At 42.6% G+C, this 23,571-nt stretch overlaps 1 protein-coding gene across 1 annotated transcript in view; it reads left to right on the forward strand.

Moving 5' to 3' along the window:
• The window catches only part of PNOC (prepronociceptin), a 67,969-nt gene extending 45,977 nt beyond the window's left edge, over nt 1-21,992 (forward strand). The window contains exon 2 of the mRNA XM_029596897.1: nt 20,428-21,992. Coding sequence (XP_029452757.1) covers nt 20,428-21,006 — 579 coding nt within the window. The 3' untranslated portion in view covers nt 21,007-21,992. The remainder of the gene's footprint in view (nt 1-20,427) is intronic.
• Nucleotides 21,993-23,571: the final 1,579 nt, after the last annotated feature.

The raw sequence follows: 23,571 nt of genomic DNA on the forward strand, positions 1-23,571 counted from the left end.
CTCCCCCTCCCAGCCGAAATCGATCGTTAAGACGATCGAGGACACGATTCACATCCCTACTTTTTACTCTTTTTGCAAGCAAACCTAGAAAATGCTTTTTTTTTTTTTTTGTCATGCTTATAGGTTCATGGCCATATTTACAGTGACTTCTTGGGACTGAAAATATGTAACTAAAATTAAACTATAGAATTTCTAACTATTACATTATTGCTAATGGAGAAAGCAATTTTCTTAGCCATTTACCCAGGTAAATAGGGATTTTCTTGGGTAAACTGGCTTGTTGAAAATTACCCTCCTTTGCCTGGTTAAACGTGTACACAGATTTCCCTAGCACTCATGCTTTCAGCCTTGGGAGAAAGATGTGATCCCAGGAGAGTTTTTAGCTTAGGGAAGGAAAACAGTGCAAGGACATTTGATTTTTCCTAGCTTGGCCATCTGCACAAGTAGCAGATGTGCAGTACACAGGCACTTTATATGTGTATGCACATTATGCTAGTTAAATTTCAAAGGGAAGCAACATGGGTAGTTTCTCTCTGAAAATGTATGTGAAGACATTAAAAGTGCCCATGTAGTCTGCAACTATATGGGCTAGTTGAAAGCATATCACAATATTTCTTCCTCCCAGGCATGATATTATTTTAACATGTTTAAAATACATGTCTCCTCTGACTGAAGGGCCAAGCAGAACTAGGGCTTATTCCGGAAGAGTCACTTACAGTACTGTTAATATCATCACCTTTGCTGACAACGGAGATTCAATTACAGTGTGACAATGAGTCATTTATAGTGTGAACATTCACTTTAATGTGGATTTATAATCTGAGAGCATAAAAATCAGAAACCTGTGAAAGTCTGATGTTCACTTAAGCACAGAGTAAAAGGCAACTGGGAGAAGATAAACATAAAGCATGAAAAACAACTGTTCTGTAAATCTAAATATGTATTTCATCATTAAGTTCAAACAGTAGTGTCCTTACTAATATCATCAGTGTTGGGCCATCAGCAAATTTTTGTCTCATTGCCCAAAGTGAATGAGGTAAATATTTGATAACACATCGTTACAGGGCTTAATTTCTGGAGGAACAGCCCAGAAAGGAATTTCACTACTTCTTTTCAGTCTTAACAGGTAGAGCAGATGGAGAAGAGAATAGCCACTTTGCTCCCTAAACTAGCACTTCTCCTCCTATTGGAGGGAAAATGGTGATTGTGAAGCAGACACAATTATGGTTCTGGAATTGATCAATGTGATGATGCTAGAACAGTCTGTCAGGTGTTCTTACAGTGTACAGAATAGGCCCAGTTGCCTTGATGATGGTAGGTAGTACCCATTTTGATCCAGAACTGTAGTTACACTGGGAGACTAGATTTCAAACTTTGTGGTACCTTGGATGGATTGTGCTTCAGAAGTAAAATTGTGATTCTGTTTAAGATCTGCAGCCCAGTCTGTGTAAAAGTAATCTAGAGATTTAAGGAACTCAAAAGTTACTAGCTGGATGTTAGAAGAGAAAAAGGGGATATGATAGAAACAGTCGCATATTTATTAGGTTTCAGCAAAGTATCATGATTTGAAGTTGGAAGTAGGAAGGGATATTTCTTTACTAAGGCGCAATGATATGTCTAGACAAAAGTATCTGGGATGGTGACAGGAGGGCAAGCCATAATTATATATATGTATAGCGTTGTTAAAAATGTGAACCGGAGTGAAGGCCTCCGCCAATACTTCGATATATAAAAGCTTATAAATAAATAAAAATAAGTAAATAATTGTATGTAAACAGATAGTCTTCAAGGTACTGACATGTTTCACAGATCATTGTTGACAATGCTCTGATTAGTCTGGCCAATGACCACTGAAGGTGTTAAGATGCTTGACCATGAATAGAAGATTTTTGAGGAGGGCTCAGCCTCACCCCCTGGCTAGTCACAAAAGTGTGGGGCCTCTTTCCAAGTGGGCTCTCCCCAGGGGCAAATGTGTAGCCACTGGGTATACCCATTCCTTCCTATTTTTCAGTTTTCATAGGGCACCATCAGGACAGGTGAGAGGAGGGAGACAGAATGACATATAGAGAAGGAGGTGACAGAGGAGACATATCTATACACACTTGAATACTTCAAAATAAATCTGCTTTTATTTACACACTGCAAATGTATTCCCAATCCCAAGCAATAGGTTACTATAGGACAAAGGCCTTTGTTGTCAATGATATTGTAAGTGTGGCCACAGATTACTCTAGTCCAGGGCTTCCCAAACGTTTAGCCAATGTGACCCCATTTTAGCACTTAAAAATTCACACGACCCCAGAGGATAACCAAAACTAATTAGCGAGACTGTAGTTCGCCTCCAACAATCCTTCCACTCACCATTCCTGCACTCCAACTGATCCCCTCTCTCAACCTCCATCCCTCTCCAGAGGGCCTCTCAACATCTGCCCCTCCAGCTGATCCCCTCTTACATCCTCCAGTTCCTCTCCCTTTCCCAGCCTAGCCGCTCGCTCACCCACTCCAGCTTTTTACATCCTCCCCACTGAACTTCTCTCATCTCCAAGCCATTTTTGTAACCCAATTGATCATCTGTCATCCCCTTCCTCTCTCTTTTCTCACATACCTCTCCAGTTGATACTCTCACCCCTAGCTCCTCTCTTGCATCCCCCTCTCACCTTCCACAGCCAATCCCTCTCCCACTGAACCAACCCTCAAACCCTTCCTGTATCTGATCCCTCCCTTCAAACAGCCCCCATCCACACATCCCCTTGACCAGGATCAGCAGCAACATTTTCCTTTGGGCCTCAGGCGATAAGTGGATGACAGCTAATGGGAAGAGGGGGCAGGCTAATAACAGGGGCAACATTTTTCTCTTAGGTAAGTTCAGCGATGGGAGAGGATAGAGAATAAGTGACAACCTGCACAGCAGGGCCGGTGCAAGGGGATTTGGCGCCCTAGGCGAGCCTTCTCCCTTGCGCCCCCCCCGGTTGCACCGCCACACCCTGGTCTCGGCCCCGACTCCTACCTCATTCTCGATCACACCCGCTGACTGTGTGGTTTTCTGGGTCGCGAGCAGGCAGGGCACTGCTTGCGGCCTGTCAAATCTCCACTCCTCTTTGCCACCGCTTGTGGCCCCATATGACCCGCACCCAGTGGTGTACCAAGGGTCTCCAGCACCTGGGGGCCAATGCATTTGTGTGCCTCTCCAGCATCCCCCCCCCCCTTCCCACCCCGGAATCCTTCTTGTACTAATGCTTAAGGTCACAGAAAATCTGTGGTGTCTCTAGACAGAAGAATTTCAAAATAGCACATATATCAAATAACACACAATAATTAAAACTAATAAGGATTTTAAAAAGCCCCTGCTGTCCATACATGGGAGCTCTTGATTTCCAGTCACCCTGATATTGTCGCGGATTAGGAGGTTATTCTCTCTTTCTCACACATACTCACATGTCCATTCTCTCTCACATATACACTGTCACATACATAACATTCATGCTCTTATACCCAACCATAACCTTTCGCTCTCACAGACACTGACACACTCTCAGGCTGTAAGACACTCTCTCCCCCTCCACACCCCCCCTCCACACACACACACACACCCACACACACACACACACTCACTCTTAGTCCCCTGAATTTTCTCATACACACTCAAGCTCTCACTGGCTCCCTCACATACACACAAACACACACACCCAGGCAAGCTCCCAGTCATTCTCACACTGAACCCCAGGCAGGCTCCCATTCATTTTCACACCACTCCCTCCCCATCCCCCAGGCATGCACACATTCATTCTCACACACACAGACCCCCAGGCAAGCACAAATTTATTCTCATACACACTCATACACCACACACAGGCAGGCACCTATTCTCACACATACAAACCCCAGGAAGACACCCATTCAATCTCATACACAGACACACCCTCAGGCAGGCACCCATGCATTCACACACATACACCCCCAGGCAGACTCTCATTCATACAAATGCACACACTAAAGGCAGAGACCCCCTCTCTTTCTTTTGCCAGCAACCTCAGAGCCTCTCTCGTTCCTCTGCTGCCACTGTCACTGCTGCCGCGTGGCTATTGGGGAGGTGCTGATTGCTGCTTCTGGCACTGAAGCCCATTCTGCTGCCTCCTCTGTGCAAGCCCCGTGGGCTTCCAGTTCCTCCATGCTGATCTCGTACATTGTGAGATCCGCATAGAGAAAGTGCTACTCTTGCACATTCCCAAAGATTACATGAGCCAATCAGTAAAGTAATTTATTTTTTTTACATTTACTGTCTGATCTTAGTTTCCACCTTACCTTTCTTATTTTTTTGCCAATTCCTTTTATATTGTCTTGTTTGGAGAGACGTTTACAAACAGTCAGATCTGGTAAATTATCCTTCAGTGTATCAGGGCAAAAGTTCTTCATTTTCCACTGAGACAGTGCAGTTTTAAAGTTCACCTGCATAAAGTCTTTTGCTGTGACAGTGCTTGGGGCATGTCATTTTCTTGGCTATTATAATTCATACTTGATTCAGTGGTAAACATGAGATATCTTCATAGAGAACAACCAATTTAAACATTAGAATTCAGTCTGTCAGCATAATAACATAAAGGAAAGGATGCTAAGCATTTAAAGGATCTTCAAATAATGTGGCAAAAAAATCACATGATCAAGGATGACCAATAGAAAAAAAGAAGAAACAGCCAATGAAGATAAAACTCAAAAACAATAAAACAACCATCAGATCAAATAAAAAGCATTAATAAGCCAAAGAACTTTAAACTGTATATCAATTAAATAAGACCCGAAATAAAAAATACAGAACTTAAATACAGTATATAAACAAAGTTTCAAAATCCTAGAAAGCATTGACACAAAGACACGAAAAATAAAGGAAACAATTCAAAAGAAGACAGCCTATTCTATTTCCTGGTTTAGACCAATCAGATGTAAGGTATTCTGTGTAAAAATCCAACATCGTTCACATTGTTGTAAATAGTGAGAATAGTGACCACTGCATGGTTTATTTATTATTATTTATTTATTTAAAGTCTCTTTTATACCGATAGCCGTTCGCACATCGCATCGGTTTACAAAAAACAAGAACTTTTGGGCAGAGCCCTTACATATAACAGATAAAAATACAATTAACAAGGAGAGTAGATAATATTGAAAGGCAACGCAAACTCAATAAATCAATAAATAGGTACAAAAAACTATAAACATAAGTAACAATGTACAAGAATCAGTGGTCGTAAAGCATTCCTAGTCATAGATCGGAGAGTAGTTTACAGAGGAGTTTTATGTAGTGGGTGGTGATATGGGGTGGGCTTGCTGGAAAAGCCAGGTTTTCAGTTTTTTCTTGAATTTGGGAGTGTAGGTCTCCATGCGTATGTCATGAGGCAAGGAGTTCCATACGGTGGGGCTGGCGAGAGAAAACGCTCTGCTAATAGTGGAGGAGAGTTTGAATGATTTGATGGATTGGGGACGTAGGGTTCCTTGGAGGCTGGGTGGGTGGGTCTGTTGGAGGTACGGGGGGAGGAGGGGGGGTTGATCCAATTGAGGTTTGAGTTTAACAGACTTTTGTGGATGAGGGAGAGTACTTTATAAAGTATTCGTGAGTGTATTGGGAGCCAATGTAGTTCGATAAGTGTGGGAGTAATATGGTCTCTTTTTTTAGAATTTGACAGTATACGAGCGGCGGCGTTTTGTAATAGTTGTAATGGCTTGATGTGTGTTGCAGGGATGCCAAGAAGGAGTGCGTTACAGTAGTCTATTTTAGACAAAATAATAGGCTGGAGTACTGTACGGAAGTCAGAGAAGTGTAGCAGGGGTCTGAGTTTTTTTTATCGTGTTGAAGCTTAAAATAGCATTCCTTTATGATAGATTTAATGAATGGTTTAAACGTAAGATGATTATCAATAAGGACACCTAGATTGCGAATGTGCACGGGGAAAGTGGTGGCTGAGTATGTATGTGGGATGGCTGGAAGCGGTTGCTTATTAGAGATGATTAAAAGTTCGGTCATGTTGGGATTTAGAGCCAGGTGCATGTCAGTGAGGAGTTGATTGATGGAGGAAAGGCAGGATTCCCATTTTTGTAGAGCACTTTGGAGGGTGTCAGAGAAGGGGAAAATGATTTGCACATCGTCAGCATAAATGAAATGCTTGATGTGAAGGTTGGAGAGAAGAGTGGTAAGGGGAAGCATGTATATATTAAAGAGGGTAGAGGAGAGGGAAGAACCTTGGGGCACACCTTGGGGGAGACTGATGGGGTCGGATTCGTTGTTATCCACTATGACAGTAAAAGTGCGATGTTGAGATACGATTGTATCCAGGCGAGAGCATTGCCAGTGATCCCAATACTCCTGAGGATGTTGAGGAGGACATCGTGATTGACTGTGTCGAACGCAGCGGAGATGTCAAGCATGGCAATCAAATAAGAGGATCCTGAGTCGGTTCCTCTGATGAGGGTGTCGTAGAGGGAGAGCAGTAAAGTTTCAGTACTTAATGATTCCTGAAACCATGCTGGGTGGACGGGAGAATATTGTTTTGTTCAAGGTGATCGGAAAGGCGAGAGTTAACTAGTTTTTCAAGGATTTTAGCCAGAAGGGGTAGGTTGGAAACCGGTCTGTAATTAGACAAAGTGGCGGGGTCAAGATTGGGTTATTTGAGTAGCGGTTTCACTACGGCTTGTGTTGAGGAAAAATTAGAGACAGTGCCATGCTCTAGGGAGCAGTTTAAGAATATTCGATAGTGTTTGGCGATCACCTTGGGTATAGAGAGAAGGAAGTTTAGATGGGATAGTTTCAGAGTGATGAGATGAAGGTTTCATTTTTTTTAGGATGTTCTCTACTTCCAGGGAGGAAGAGGAGTCAAAGGAGGAGAGGGGAGACTGAAGAGCAGAGAGTAGGAAGAGTGTATTGCAATTATTGTGAGAGAACTGTGCTGTGATGGAGGAGACTTTATTTTTAAAGAAGTGTGCTAACTCATTGCAACGATTTTTAGAGGAATTTGCTGGTTGTTGTGTGTGAGCGGCAGAGGTTAGGTCAGCAACCATAGAGAAAAGGGCCTTGGGGTTATGTTGCAGCCCATGTATTTTTTTGGCGTAGTATTCACGTTTAGTTTGTAGGATGGAATTTCTATATTCGTGCATGCGTTGGTAATAGATTGTTTTGGTTGTGGAGGATTGGTGTTTACGCCAGGACCTTTCAGCAGCTCTGAGCTGAGTTTTAAGATTCTGAGGTCAGGTGTGGTACCAGGGTTTTCTATTTCTACGGTTCGGGTTGACATTTTTCGTTATTAGTGGGCAATGTTTATTGGCAATGCTAAGGGTGATATTGACCCAAGTGGAGAAGGCGTTATCTGGGGATGAGAGGTCAATTTGATTGTCTATGTCAGTGCAGGCTTGTGTGATGGTATCTACAGTACAGGTTTTGCGATATTTGAAAGATATGGGCTGATGTGCAAGGCAGGGGAACTTTGTGGAAGGGTAAGTTTAGTCTGAATCAGGGGGAGTGATCTGACCATGGGACTGCCATGCATGACGGGGGGTTACTAATGTTAATAGGTGAGTTGATAAAAATCAGATCTAGGGTGTGGCCAGCTTTGTGTGTGGGGGAGTTCACCCAATTTGTTGGAACCCATAGCTTCAAGGGAGGAAAGGAAGCTTCACAGGCCAGGATTGCGGGGATTGTTGTAAATAGTGAGAATAGTGACCACTGCATGATTGAGGTTTTACAGTATTCAATTACAAAACATGAAGATCAGTAAGTAAATATGCTACAATAGACAATCCATGTGCAACCAATGGGGCTTCTCAAAGGGATTGCCAAATGCAAGCAACAATATTGAAATATATGTCATCAATATTCTAAGAGCCTTTTCCCACATACAGCAAGGGCAAGGAGATCAAATCACATAAATAACCCGCAGAAGAGGAAGAGTCAGGTTAAAAGAAGGGAAGTAGAGCCACTCCTTCACATATCCCTCCCAACAAAGCCCTAGCAGAATACAATCCATGTCGGGGGATTATAGTATTTGGTGTTTGCATTTTGAACATGCTGTCATCAATTAATCTTCTATGTGTTTGAACTACTTTGCACAGTCCTCTTTATTAATATGTCTCATATACTTTTGCACAATAATAAATAGATGTCCATATACTCTTCCCAGATTAATCCACAATTCCTTCTCCTTTCCAGATTCTGGTGCTTTGATATTAATTTTATATAAAGTGCTACATCTCCTTCCTTTCTACCCAATCTTTTCTGAATAGATTGTAGCCCAGTATAACTATACCCCAGTCATGGTTTTTCATTTATCCCAGGACAAGCAGGATGCTAGTCCTCACATATGGGTGACATCACTGACAGAGCCCTATCACGGAAAACTTTCTGTCAAAGTTTCTAGAAACGTTTGACTGGCATACTGAGCCCACTGAGCATGCCCAGCATGCCATGATCCCTCAAGCCACAGGGTTCTCCCTTCAGTCTTCGTTTTTCCGCGTTGCAGTTAGCATCGTGGTGAAGGAGCCCTGTGTGAACTTCTTCACACAACTTTGTCTAGAAACAAATTTAAAATCCCTCTTTTCTCATTCCCCACATCGGGGTCTCTCTTCAACCACCGGCCGGTGAGTTAATTTCTTTTTTCGACTCCATTCGAGTTCAAAAAGTTTTGGTCAGATAGCCATCGATGGCTGTCCTGGTTATCATGGCCACAGTATTTAAAAAATGCCCTAAATGTAATCGAACTATGTCGATTACTGATCCACACCTTGAGTGTGTATTATGTTTAGGGCAATCCCATGACGTTTTGTCGAGTCCAAAATGCGCGGAAATGACCGCCAAGGAAGAAAGGCACGTCAGGAAAAGATGGAACACCTTTTCCACATCCAATTACTGCCTTCCACGTCGACTTCCACCCATTCGTCTCCAGCCGGAGCGTCGAAACGTTTGATTATTAAAAAACGTCGAGTGGAGGGTTCGGGAGACCGATTGTCACCGACCCTGTCTGCGGCATCGACAAAATCAACGTCCAGGCTTGAAAAGCCACCGAACATCGTCTAAAACATTGACATTGGCATCAACATTTCCTTGATTCTGGATGCCCTGTTTATCACCGGAACAGCCAGGAGCCAAGAGACCTCATCTACAGGAATCACCGAGGCCTGCTACACCAAGGCGTTCCCCACCTCTAGAGGTGCCGGACATCGAGCCACCACAGGGCCCTGTGGCAGAGCCAATGACGCCTTCACTGCCACCACTTATAGCTGCTCTGCCTGCAACAGCTATAACAGAGGAACTGAGCGGATTCATCCGCCAGGCAGTGCGAGAAGCACTTCAGGACTTACATCCATCAACACTGATGACTCCTCCGATGCCGGTGCCCTCACCGAAGCTGACACCATTGTCGATGCTGGTGCCCGTGCTGACACCGGTGCCTATACCGATGCCGGGACCAGCACCGATGCCGGGACCAACACCGATGCCATCACCAATACCATCACCATTCCCGATGCCGTTCCCATACCAGGGACTCCAATACAACCAGATGCATCGATTTTTCAACCAATAATGGAAAAACTCGATGCTGTCATCGGTGCTATGCCATCACAACCTATCCCTACTAAGCCAGCAGGTATAGGAGATACTTCTGGTCTGTCCCCACTATATGAACCTCAACCAGGACCTTCAGGACTGTCCAGACTAGTTGTACCATCAATACCACCGAGGTCTTCTCCTGCTTCTCCTTCCAAATATACATTATATGACTCCTGGGAGGATAGAAACACAGATTCATCATCAGAAAGTTTTATGTCTGAACCATCTCCTCCTGAAGGAAGAAAGAAGTCTCCTCCAGAGATTTATCCTTTACCACTTTTATAAAAGATATGGCAGACACAATCCCTTTTAAATTAGTGTCTGAGGAGGATACAAGACAGCAAACTTTGGAGGTTCTTCAATTTGTGGATCCCCCTAAGGAAGTCCTAGCCATCCCTATTCATGAGGTCCTGGTAGAGTTACAACATAGATTGTGGGAACATCCATGTTCAGTCCAGCCAGTCAATAGAAGAATGGACACCACATATCTAGTACAGCACATCCCTGGTAATCAAAGGGCACAACTACCACACCAATCAGTAGTGGTTGAGTCGGCTCAGAAAAAATCTAAAAGAGTACGACCTCATTCGTCTACCCCACCAGGGAAGGATCACAGACCCCTAGACTCTCTAGGAAGGAAAGTCTTCCAAGGAGCAATGCTTAACTCCAGAATAACGTCTTACCAACTTTACATGACGCAGTACCAGAGAAATCTCTGGAAACAAATGCAGCAGCTCGCTGACTCCCTACCTCAGCAATACCAGGATGCAGCTAATGCAATTGTCCATAAAGGACTATAAGCTGGAAAGCATGAGGTTCATGCTGCATACAACAGCTTTGAAACTTCTTCAAGAGTTGCAGCTTCTGGGATCAGTGCACGCCGTTGGGCCTGGTTAAAGCCTGTGACCTAGGCCTGAGGTACAAGATAAGTTGGTGGACTTTCCTTGTGTGGGCGACAACCTTTTTGGATCAAAGGTTCAGGATGCAGTAGCCCAACTTAAAGAACATACAGAGATACCGTGTCAGTTATCTGCTGTCCCACAAGACTCTTCTTCAGTGTCACATCGTCAACCAAGAAAGGATACCAGAAAGCTGTACTACAGGCCAAGAAGGTACTATCCACCAGCACCTAGGGGCAGATCTTCCCGTTCACAACAAAGATCTCAGCCCAGACAACCTAGAACCGCTAGACCTCAACCGCCAGCGCAAACAGGCCCAGCTGCAGGTTTTTGAGATAAGGTCAGAGAACAGCAGCCAACTCAGCAACCCCAACCCAACCATACCAGTAGGAGGTCGTCTCCTTCTACTACAACCATTGGTTAAGGATAACAACGAACCAATGGGTACTCTCCATAATATCATGAGGTTATCAACTCAATTTCCTATCAATTCCAAAAGACTCTTCACCAAATTCTCTTTAGACAAACACAGATCACATCTCTCTCCTCCAAGCAGAATTATCTACCCTTCTGAGTGCCAGAGCAGTAGAACTGGTACCCCAGCCTCAGCAGGGCAGAGGATTCTACTCCCACTTTTTCCTCATTCCAAAGAAAACAGGAGGCCTACGTCCTATCCTAGACCTCTGAAATCTCAACAAATTTCTACAAAAAGAGAAATTCAGGATGGTCTCTTTGGGCACCTTGCTTCCCCTTCTTCAGACAGGAGACTGGCTCTGTTCTCTGGATCTACAAGACGCTTACGCTCACATTCCAATATTCCCTCATCGCAATTATCTGCATTTCCTGGTGGGTCATCAGCGTTTCCAATACAGGGTTCTACCTTTCGCACTTGCCTCAGCACCCAGAGTGTTCACGAAATGCCTAGCAGTAGTAGCGGCATGCTTACACAAGGAAAGTGTACACGTTTTTCCCTACCTGGACAACTGGCTCATCAGAAATCAATCTCAACAAGGAGCTCTTGCTTCTCTCAAACTAACAATCAATCTACTCCACTCGATGGGTTTTCTCATCAATTACCAAAAGTCCCATCTCTTTCCGTCTCACCTACTACAATTCATCGGAGCAGAGTTGAACACCATACTATCAAGAGCATTCCTACCCGAAGATCAGGCGGAAACACTCTCCTCATTAGCAAATGAGCTACGCTTCCTGAAACAAGCGACAGCTCATCAGTTTCTAACTCTACTAGGTCACATGGCCTCCACAGTTCATGTCACTCCTATGGCCAGATTAGTCATGAGAATATCCCAATGGACATTGAGATCATAATGGATATATTCAACCACTGTTGTCTCCAGTTCAAATAACCCACCAGCTACGTTCCTTTCTCCTTTGGTGGGCAAAACAGGGACAACTTGCGCAAGGGCCTACTCTTCCAACAACCAGCTCCACAGATAACTTTAACTACAGATGCATCCATCTTAGGTTGGGGAGCTCACATAAACAATCTCCAAACCCAGGTTACTTGGACAAAACTCGAAGCAACATTTCAAATCAATTTCCCAGAGCCATGAGCTATATGTTATGCTCTACATGCGTTCAAGGACTGCCTTTCACACAAAACTGTACTTGTGCAGACGGACAACACAGTTGCCTTGTGGTATTTGAACAAACAAGAAGGTACGGGCTTGTATCTCCTTTGTCAAGAAGCCGCACAGATTTGGTACTGGGCCCTGGTACACTCCATATTTCTCCGGGCCAGTTATCTAGCGGGCATTCACAACATAGTTGCAGATTGCCTCAGTCGTCAGTTCCAACCTCACGAATGGTCCCTGGATCCCTTAGTAGCGACCAGGATATTTCAACGTTGGGGTCAACCAACAATAGACCTATTTGCATCCGACTTGAATCACAAAGTGGACAGGTTCTGCTCCCTGCACAAACAGAAACACCAGTCAGCCAAGGACGCCTTTGCTCGCCCTTGGAACTCAGGTCTTCTATACGCGTACCCACCGATACCGCTAATAACCAAAACTCTAGTGAAGCTACAACAGGACAAGGGGTCCATGACACTCATAGCCCCATATTGGCCTCGACAAATGTGGTTTCCCATACTTCTCGACCTATCGATCAGAGCCAATTCGCCTGGGCACAGCACCCACTCTCATAACTCAGGACCAGGGCAGGTTGCGCCATCCCAACCTTCAATCCCTATCTCTGACAGCCTGGATGTTGAAATCTTGATCTTACAACCACTCAATCTTTCAACTAATGTCTCTCAAGTGCTTATAGCTTCACGTAAACCTTCCACACGAAAAAACTATTCTTCGAAGTGGAAAAGATTCATCTTGTGGTGTACACAAAAAGACATTTACCCTTTTTCCTGCCCCATAACGTCCTTACTAGACTATCTATGGCACCTTTCAGACTCTGGCCTCCAGACCTCGTCTGTAAGAGTACACTTAAGTGCAATCTCAGCTTACCATCATACAATAGGGGATGCACCAGTATCCGTGCAACCTCTTGTCAGTAGATTTATGAGAGGTTTAATTCACCTTAAACCACCAATACGGCCACCAGTAACAGAATAGGACCTTAATTTCGTGCTAACAAGACTCATGCGTTCTCCTTTTGAACCCATGAATTCCTGCGATGTTAAATTTCTCACATGGAAGACTATCTTCCTAATAGCCATTACATCTGCTAGAAAGGGTTAGTGAGTTACAAGTACTTGTCACATATTCACCGTATACAAAATTCCTCCATGACCGAGTGGTACTCCGTACACATCCAAAATTCCTTCCCAAGGTAGTTACGGAATTCCATTTGAATCAATCCATAGTTTTGCCCACATTCTTCCCAAGACCTCATTCTCACCAAGGTGAGAAGGCTTTACATACCTTGGACTATAAACGAGCGCTAGCATACTATTTAGACCGCACTGCAGTCCACAGGAAATCCACTCAACTCTTTGTTTCTTTTGATCCAAACAAACCGGGTAATCCGGTGAGCAAACAAACTCTCTCTAACTGGCTAGCAGATTGTATAGAGTTCTGCTATGAAAAAGCAGGCCTTCCTCTCCAAGGACGAGTAAAGGCGCATTCAGTAAGAGCAATGTCAACCTCAGTAGCACAAATCGTTCAGTGCCAATTCTTTACACATGTAAAGCTGAAACATGGAGTTCTCTTCACACTTTTGCAGCTCAATACTGTTTGGATAAAGAAGGAAGACAAGATTCAGCTTACGGACAATCTGTTTTAAATAACTTGTTTCCAGTATAATCCCAGCTCCTTCTACATCCAACCTGCTATGATTTTAGGTTGCCTCATTTTCTCCAACAATACTTCAGTGTTGGTTCACTACAAAATGACTCAGCTTATAGCTTGTTAATCACCCATATGTGAGGACTAGCATCCTGCTTGTCCTGGGATAAAGCAAACTTGCTTACCTTGTAATAGGTGTTATCCCAGGACAGCAGGATGTAGTCCTCGCGAAACCCACCCGCCACCCCGCGGAGTTGGGTCTGATACGTTTTATTATTTTATTTTTGTTAACGCTCATTGCTACGTACGAGACTGAAGGGAGACCCCTGTGACTCGAGGGATCATGGCATGCTGGGCATGCTCAGTGGGCTCAGTATGCCAGTCAAAAGTTTCTAGAAACTTTGACAGAAAGTTTTCCGTGATAGGGCTCCGTCAGTGTCATCACCCATATGTGAGGACTACATCCTGCTGTCCTGGGATAACACCTATTACAAGGTAAGCAATTTTGCTGTACCATGTCTCCATGACAAACTGGAACTCAAAAAGGATAAAATGGCACAAAGCTCTGCAAGAAATCATGATGGAGTGGAGGGTTAGTCTAGTGGTTAGAGCAGCAGGCTGTAATAGGGATGTGAATCGTTTTAGGACGATTAAAATTATCGTCCGATAATTTTAATATCGTCTTAAACCGTTATGGAACACAATACAATAGAGATTCTAACGATTTATCGTTATAAATCGTTAGAATCGTGAGCCGGCACACTAAAACCCCCTAAAACCCACCCCCGACCCTTTAAATTAAATCCCCCACCATCCCGAACCCCCCCCAAATGAGTTAAATAACCTGCGGGTCCAGCGGCGGTCCGGAACGGCAGCGGTCCGGAACGGGCTCCTGCTCCTGAATCTTGTTGTCTTCAGCCGGCGCCATTTTCCAAAATGGCGCCGAAAAATGGCGGCGGCCATAGACGAACACGATTGGACGGCAGGAGGTCCTTCCGGACCCCCGCTGGACTTTTGGCAAGTCTCGTGGGGGTCAGGAGGCCCCCCACAAGCTGGCCAAAAGTTCCTGGAGGTCCAGCGGGGGTCAGGGAGCGATTTCCCCGCCGCGAATCGTTTTCGTACGGAAAATGGCGCCGGCCATACGTGTATGGCCGGCGCCATTTTCCATACGGAAAATGGCGCCGGCAGGAGATCGACTGCAGGAGGTCGTTCAGCGAGGCGCCGGAACCCTCGCTGAACGACCTCCTGCAGTCGATCTCCTGCCGGCGCCATTTTCCATACGGAAAATGGCGCCGGCCATACGCATATGGCCGGCGCCATTTTCCGTACGAAAACGATTCGCGGCGGGAAATCGCTCCCTGACCCCCGCTGGACCTCCAGGAACTTTGGCCAGCTTGTGGGGGGCCTCCTGACCCCCACGAGACTTGCCAAAAGTCCAGCGGGGGTCCGGAAGGACCTCCTGCCGTCCAATCGTGTTCGTCTATGGCCGCCGCCATTTTTCGGCGCCATTTTGGAAAATGGCGCCGGCTGAAGACAACAAGATTCAGGAGCAGGAGCCCGTTCCGGACCGCTGCCGTTCCGGACCGCCGCTGGACCCGCAGGTTATTTAACTCATTTGGGGGGGGTTCGGGAGGGTGGGGGATTTAATTTAAAGGGTCGGGGGTGGGTTTTAGGGGGTTTTAATGTGCCGGTTTTGCGATTTTTAGATTTTTCACGATTTTTCACGATTTTTCACGATATTTTACCCCCCCAAACGGCAACAATACGATTCCCTCCCCCTCCCAGCCGAAATCGATCGTTAAGACGATCGAGGACACGATTCACATCCCTAGGCTGTAAACCAGGGAAGCTGGGGTTTAAATATCATTGATGTTCCTTGTGATCTTGGACAAGTTACTTCACCTTCAATTACCTCAGATACAAACTTAGGGGCTTATTTATTGTTCAATCAGGGACATTTTTTTACTGCAGCTCACTAACTCTTTTTGTATTGTTCATTTAGTGTCATTTTAATGCATGTTCAATTTTTTTTTTGCAAGTGCTTGTTGAACTGTTTGTTCTGTTTTTTAATCATTGTTTCCGTTTTGATATTTTCACTTTTTTAAAGAATTTTTAAATTACAAAAGAAATTTAAAAGTCACTTTCCTACTTCCCACTGTTTCAAGTACCCTATTAGAAGCATTGTGAAGAATGTTGTTTTGTGTCTGTGGAACTCACACATTTCGCTGTGAGGGGAATGGTTCTTCTTAAAGTTCCATGCTGCTCATGAGGCAGTGAGGGCAAGGCTGCGCATGCAGTATACATTTGGGTTGGGCTTTTTTTAACTTCAGCATGTATACAGCACTTTGCTAACTCCTATATAATAATCTCTCTTACTTCCTTTTAAACATAAGAGTAACATTAACATTTTATTTCTGGTTTAGGTTTTGTTAGCAGTTTTTTACATTGAGATCTATGAAGTTGAGCCCTATCAATGCCTTTGAACTCATTTAAATGAGGTAGTACTGAATGCAGTGTGGGTGAGTGTTTTCCAGACATTGGTGACAACAGAGATATCGTTTTGCAAATCTGAAAAAAAGATGGTGAGGGCTGAGGGACTTAATATGAGGTGCTAGCCTCTACCTGCCCTTTAGCTAAAATCCTCTAACAGAATTAAAAAGAAGCAAAGCTTGTTATTGCAAAACGGAATATAAATATATATTTTAGAGGAAAGACAGTTAACTTATCTCTTGGGCCTTTTTCTATGCTCCAACTCATCTTTAAAATTTACTGGAAGAAATTCTAAACAATGTCTGTTGGTCTTTTCTTATAACTGGATAAAGCAGAACTGTTATTTCTTCAGGATGCAATCTGTATGCAGTATGAGACAATAACAGCATAAACTGTTCAATACAATTACAATTGTTTTACATTTCAGTATTTCATGTTACATTTTTATTATGCACTTCAGTGAACATGAAGAAGCCTTCTGTGCAAATGTAATTAGGTAATATTAATAATATTGCTTCCTCTTGTCTTCTGCACTGCACCCCACACAGCAAAGCCATATATGCATTACATACAATGCAAACCAGCAACATTTTACAGGTTTCTGCAGACAATTCAAAAGCATCCACATTTACGGGAAGCTCTATTTTCTTATATGGAGCTACTTACAGATTTCAGCAGAACTCTGAAATCTTTCTGTGATCTGTTCCATATCAGCTTTTAAAGAGGTGATACAAGAGAGGTCGAGGATATAATGCTCCATCACCCAGTTTTTCTGTTTCCATTTGTGGTTCTTGGATAGGAATGGCCATTGCAGTTTTCTAGTGATGATTGCCAGGACAGACTTTCCAACCGAGAAAATGAAAAATATAAATTAGGGGAATTACAGAGGTGTATGAAAGAGGAGGCCTCCCTGTTATGAGAACAAAAAATCCATATAGAGATTTTTGTATTGCATACTGGTGCATCCGTAGCACTATGTTGCCATAATTCTTCACTTTCTTTTAGCATTCAAATCACTTGACATAAGTACATAAAATTTCTATCCTGGATCAGACCAAAGATCCATCAAGCCTAGTATCTTGTTTCCAACAGTGGCCAATCCAAATCACAAGCACTTGATAAGATCCCATGGGATAGACAGATTGATTCCATGCTGCTTATCCCAGGGATAAAAGTGGATTTCTGCAACTCCACCTTAATAATGGTTTGGGAACTTTTCCTCTAGGAACTTGTCCAGTCCAAACCTTTTTTAAACGCAGCTATACTTATAGCTTGCACCTCATCCTCTGGCAATGAATTCCAGAGCTTAATTATGTTTTGAGTAAAAAACAAAGATTTTTATTAGTTTTAAATGTATCAACTAGTAACTTCATTGTATGTCACCTACTCTTTCTACTCTTTGAAAGAGTAAACAATTGATTAATGTTTACTCATTCCACTCCACTCATTATTTTATAGACCTTTATCATATCTCCCCTCAGCCTCTCTTCTCCAGGCTGAAGAGCCCTAACCTCTTTAGCCTTTCCTCATAGGAGAATCGTTCCATCCCCTTTATCATTTTGGTTGCCTTTCTCTCTACCGTTTCTAATTCTGCTATATCTTTTTTGAGATGTGGTGACCAGAACTGCACACAATATTCTCTGTTTTATTCTCCATTTCTTTCCTAATAATTCTTAGCATTCTATTCGCTTTTATGGCTGCTGCTGCACACTGAGTAGAAGATTTCAGATATTATGAACAATGACACCTAGTTCCGTTTCCTGAATGGTGACTCCTAACCTTGACTGTGTAGTTATAATTTGGGTTACTCTTTCTTAAGTGCATTACATTGTGCCATTTCCATGCCAGTGTCCCAGTTTTGCAAGGTCCTCTTGCAATTTCTCACAATCCTCTTGTGATTTATCAACTTTGAATAAGAACATAAGAATATAAGAAATTGCCATGCTGGGTCAGATCAAGGGTCCATCAAGCCCAGCATCCTGTTTTAAACAGAGGCCAAACCAGGCCTCGAGAACCTGGCAATTACCCAAACACCAAGAAGATCCCATGCTACTGATGCAATTAATAGCAGTGGCTATTCCCTAAGTAAACTTGATTAATAGCAGTTAATGGACTTCTCTAAGAACTTATCCAAACCTTTTTTGAACCCAGCTACACTAACTGCACTAACCACATCCTCTGGCAACAAATTCCAGAGCTTAATTGTGCGATGAGTGAAAAAGAATTTTCTCCGATTAGCCTTAAATGTGCTACTTGCTAACTTCATGGAATGCCCCCTAGTCCTTCTATTATCCGAAAGTGTAAATAACCGATTCACATCTACTCATTCAAGACCTCTCATGATCTTTTGTGTCATCATCAAATCTGATCACCTTGCTAGTTGTTCCCATTTCCAGGTCATTTATAAATATATTAAAAAGTAGTGGTCCCAGTACAGATCCCTGGGGCACTCCACTATTCATTTTTCTCCATTGGGAGAAGAGTAGGCTTTCAATAAGTTTATTTTCACGTAGATAAGCAGCTGAATTAGCCATGCTGTCTGGAAACGTCTTCCGTGCCACTGGGTGGCGGAGCTCTCTAAGTATAGCAAAGTCTTTCAGCCAGGTGCTCCCTCTTATATCCTCTCTGATTCACCTCAGGCTCCTCAGTCAGTTTTTTTCCGCGCGGCAGTTGGCATGCGGAGCTCTGCTCTCCTGTGACAGAAACTTCTGTGTAAAAAAAAAAAAAAAAAAAGGGAAAGAAACCAGTGAAAATCATCAGCAATTTTGCTTTTGTGGCAAGATTATGTCGGCCACCGATGGCCACAAACTCTGTTACTTGTGTCTGGGTCCCTCCCATGACCAAGTAAATTGTGAGGACTGCGGACATATGTCCCCATACGCCCAGCATCAGCGGGCAGCCAGGATACAGGATCTTCAAGCCAGGACTTTGGGTTCCTAAGCCCCATCTGAGGCCTTGGTAAGGTCATCACCAGGCCCTAAGAGAAGGAAAAGGTCTCCCTCATTGAGGAGAGCCTCCTCAGTAGACCCCCTTGGGTCAGAACACCCACTGTTGCTTACCTGTGAAAAATCGGGGCACGGTGCCGGGGATACGTCGGTGGGATCACCGATGCATGTGGCGCATCGACGGCCAGCAGTTTGACATGCCAATTCGACTCAGAAATTACAAAGCATCGATGTACCAGAGGAAGTACTGCGCATCAACGCACCAAGGGACGTACGACGCATCGACACACCAAAAGACGTCTGGCGCATCGGTGCAAGGACGCCTGTGCGTCGAAGCTTCGTCAATCCGGCACACCAGCTAAACCGCCGACGCATCGACGCACAGATATTGCTGCATCGATACCTCCTTTAAAAGGTGCATAGTCGACGCATACCAGCGCACAACCGACGCAAATACCACAAAAACAACACAAGAAGCCTTGCCTCCTGACGGTGCGGACCTGTGGGGCTCCTCCCCACAGGCTGTATCAACTCACACCTTGGGCCAAGGGTCCACATGCACACTAATCATAACATGCAGGTTATTCCTATTCAGAAATGTTACAATAGGTTATCCCTTGTCTTCTTTTCCATCCTCTAACCATTACAGATCCTCTGTGTTTATCCCATGCCCTTTTGAATTCCAATATGATTCTTGTCTTCAGCACCTCTTCCAGGACTGCATTCCATGCGTCAACTACCCTTTCCTTGGTATTCCAAGAAAAGTCTTCTACATCAAACAGTATTGCATCATCAATTGCTAGGTTCTATTTTTTTGTAATCTAGTTTGTAAAAAGGGAATCAAATCAAATAAAAATTTTCAATAAATGATAAATTATCAAATACAAAAATGTCTTTTTTCATGATTGCCTGATTTAAAAGAGTGAGCCAATCACGTTGATTTGATTCAAAACAATAAAAACAAGTTAATGAATTTTACGTATTTGCAGAATACATTTTTTTGCTACAGGTTATGTTGTGGAATAGAATTTTACTATCCTGAAATATAGTATATGAGAAGTATAAATCATTTAGCATTTTTAATTTAAAAAATCTTGTTTATATGCCGGAATATGAAATCAAATTATGCACATGGATTTATGTTACTATACTGTAATCTGCCTCGAACAACTTGTATTGCATTTAGTGGAATAGAACATTTTAAAATAAATAAATAAATGCCACTTTTCTTGTGCTTGCAGGTCTGCATTGTGGAATGTGAAGGTGAAGTCTTTTCAAGTGTCATTTGGAACGTGTGCAAGAAAGCGCTGGGAAAGACCTCCATACAACTAAGCATAGATAGCATGGAAGACAACGTTTACAAACCTTTAAAAATGGGGGATAGCTTGTTCCAAGACAATCTGAAGCATTTAGAAGACCTCACTAAATTGATTGACCTGAGCAAAATTGAGGATGAGAAGAGAGTTTCCAAAATCAGTGGCTTAATACAAGAGCAAGGAGAAGAAGATCGCACCATTGATAGGAGTGAGACACCACTGCATATGTCCAATGAACCTGATGTATTCCATGACCTGCAAGGCCAATCCCAAGATATCTCTAAGAGATATGGAGGGTTTCTGAAAGGGAAATATAGCTATCGAAAGTTTTTGGAGCCTGCACGGGGAATGCAGAAAAGGTACGGGGGTTTCATTGGCGTTCGAAAGTCAGCACGGAAATGGAACAACCAAAAGAGATTTAGTGAGTTTCTGAAGCAGTACCTTGGGATGTCTACACGTTCCAGTGAATATGACAGCTTATCTGCTAATATAAATGAAATCTAAGACTCTTATTCATAACAGCACATTGTAAATTGATTTAGAACTGCTACGGCAAAAAGTCAACCTTACCCTTTTAAGAATATATTTAGGAATTGCTATCCCTGAAATGTCAACAAAACACTTTATGCTTTCTTATAACAATTATTTTAAGTACTGCCTTTCAATTCCACTAAACTGCCCAATAGAAAAATCCAGTGAATTTAGTTGAACAAAATAGTGAAAATTAATAAGACTGAGACATGAATGTCATGGTCATTATTTTCTTTTTGCTTCTTGTAACATTTATTTATTCTAAATTCAATGTAGGAAAAAATAGTTGTGCTAAATTACTCCTTATTCAAGAAATGTCATTCACTTTTTAGAAGTTTCCTCTTCCTTCCACACCATCTCAAATTAATATAAAAAGGGGACTGGGCGTAATTGACTTTGGTTTATTGTCTTTTAAATGTTGCTTCATTTTCTGATTAAAAGCCTTTCACCTATGAAGCACTGGTAGCCCCTTTGATTACTACTCTAGTACCTCTATTTTGTATATAAATGTCTTCTCATATCCATAATTTTCTCTCTATATTTTCACTAGCTCCATGTTTTGGCCTGGTTTGCTTAGTATTTTGCACATGAAAACAAGAACATAACATAAGAATTGCCATGCTGGGTCAGACCATGGTCCATCAAGTCCAGCATCCTGTCTCTGATAGTACCTGGCAAGTCCCATAAATTCTTGTAACTTACTCCCAGGGATAGCAATAGCTTTCTTTAGTCTACCTGGCTAACAGTATTATGAACTTTTCCTACAGGAACTTGACAAACCTTTTAAACCTCACTATGCTAGTCACCTTGATCATCTCCTCTAGCAACAGATACCACAGTTTGTTAATGCGCTGAGTGAAAAAGTACTTTATACAATTTATTTTTAACCTTCTGGTTGTTAGTTTCATGGTGTGTCCCCTAGTTTTAGTACATAATCACATGAGAACATAAGAATCACCATACTGAGTCAAACTGAGGATCCATCAAGCCCAGTATCTTGTTTCCAACAGTAGCCAATTCAGGTCACAGGTACCTGACAGGATCCTAACCAGTAGATAGATACCATGCTGCTAATGCTCAGGGTAAGTAGTGGCTTCTCCCAAGTCTATCTGGTTAATAACAGTTTATGGACTTTTCCTCCAAGAACTTGTCCAAACCTTTATTAAACCCAGTTACACTAGCTGTCTTTACCACATCTTCCGGCAGTGAATTCCAGAGATTTGAGTACATTGAATGAAAAAGAATTTTCTCTGATTTGTTTTAAATATGCTGCTTACTAACTTTATGGAGTGTCCCCTAGTTTTGTATTATTTGAAAGAATAAATAACCGATTCATATTTACCCATTCTATTCCACTCATGGTTTTAAGGTCCTCTATCATATCTCCCTCAGTCATCTCTTTTCTAAGCTAAACAGGCCTAACTTCTTTATCCTTTTTTCATAAAGGATTTAGAAGAGAATATTTAGGAGAAACTCCTTTATAACCAAGAGGTCAATTTATCAACCTGTGTTATTAGTAAAGTACCCCCATCGCAAATAATGGAAGCTACAGTGTATAACATACAATACCACATGTCACAGGTTAATAAATATACTCCCCCTAAGTTCTTTGGACTCTTCCATTATTCAGGCTGTATCAATGAGAGAGGAATAAATGAAATAAATTATTCAGTTTAAACATTTTCTGAATGTTATTGTACAGTTCTATTTTTTCTTGTTTATAATGCAGTATGTGAACAGGTATAGCCAGGGATGCCTCTTATTGCTTAAGCAAGTCATTCTGTGCTTCACTTCCCTGTCTCCTTATCTGGACATTACAGAATGACTATTTTATGCAGTGAAACACCCCTCACAACTTCTATTGACTTACACATTCAATTTTTAAATTTATACTCAAGGCTTTGGTTGACTTTCTGCCTACTGAAACAGCAATGTCTAAATGTTTTAGTAGTCTAGCCATGGCATGTTTTGTCCTAGCCGTCTCCCTGCTGCCAGGCAGTATTAGAGGGTGGATTTTCTTTTGTAATTACTATGAAAATGAGCGATTCCAGCTCTAGCCATCCTGCCTACTTGCAGATAAAAGCATGATCAATAAAAAAAAAAAAAAAAAGTGAGAACCTGGATTACTTCTCATTGTCCCTGCTGTAACTTGTTTGTAAAAAAAAAAAAAATTCAGTTATTTTTAATTGTTTCATAAAGTGTTTCATCATTAAACTTGTACATAGGAAATGATCAATAAATTAGTTTAATATTTCTATTGTAATCCTTGTTGTAAGCACAGATGGGCTGCGTATGTATTATTTCTCACCTATCTAGAGCATAGCTTGCGCTTGATATCTCTCGGGTAAAAAAAGATGAGATGATTAACCCAAAGGGTTCAATCTGAACACATGCTAGATGTGATTTTTGTTCTTCAGTTTGTCCGATTTGGCTTTTTCAGGGATGTAATTCACATCTGTACTGGTTCGACTTGAATCTCTACACATTGAGAAGGGGAGCAATATGTCAGAATCAGGTTTGTCAAGTATAACAGAGCTG

The sequence above is a fragment of the Rhinatrema bivittatum genome, chromosome 3, assembly GCF_901001135.1.
Source record: "Rhinatrema bivittatum chromosome 3, aRhiBiv1.1, whole genome shotgun sequence".
NCBI classification, from domain to species: domain Eukaryota; kingdom Metazoa; phylum Chordata; class Amphibia; order Gymnophiona; family Rhinatrematidae; genus Rhinatrema; species Rhinatrema bivittatum.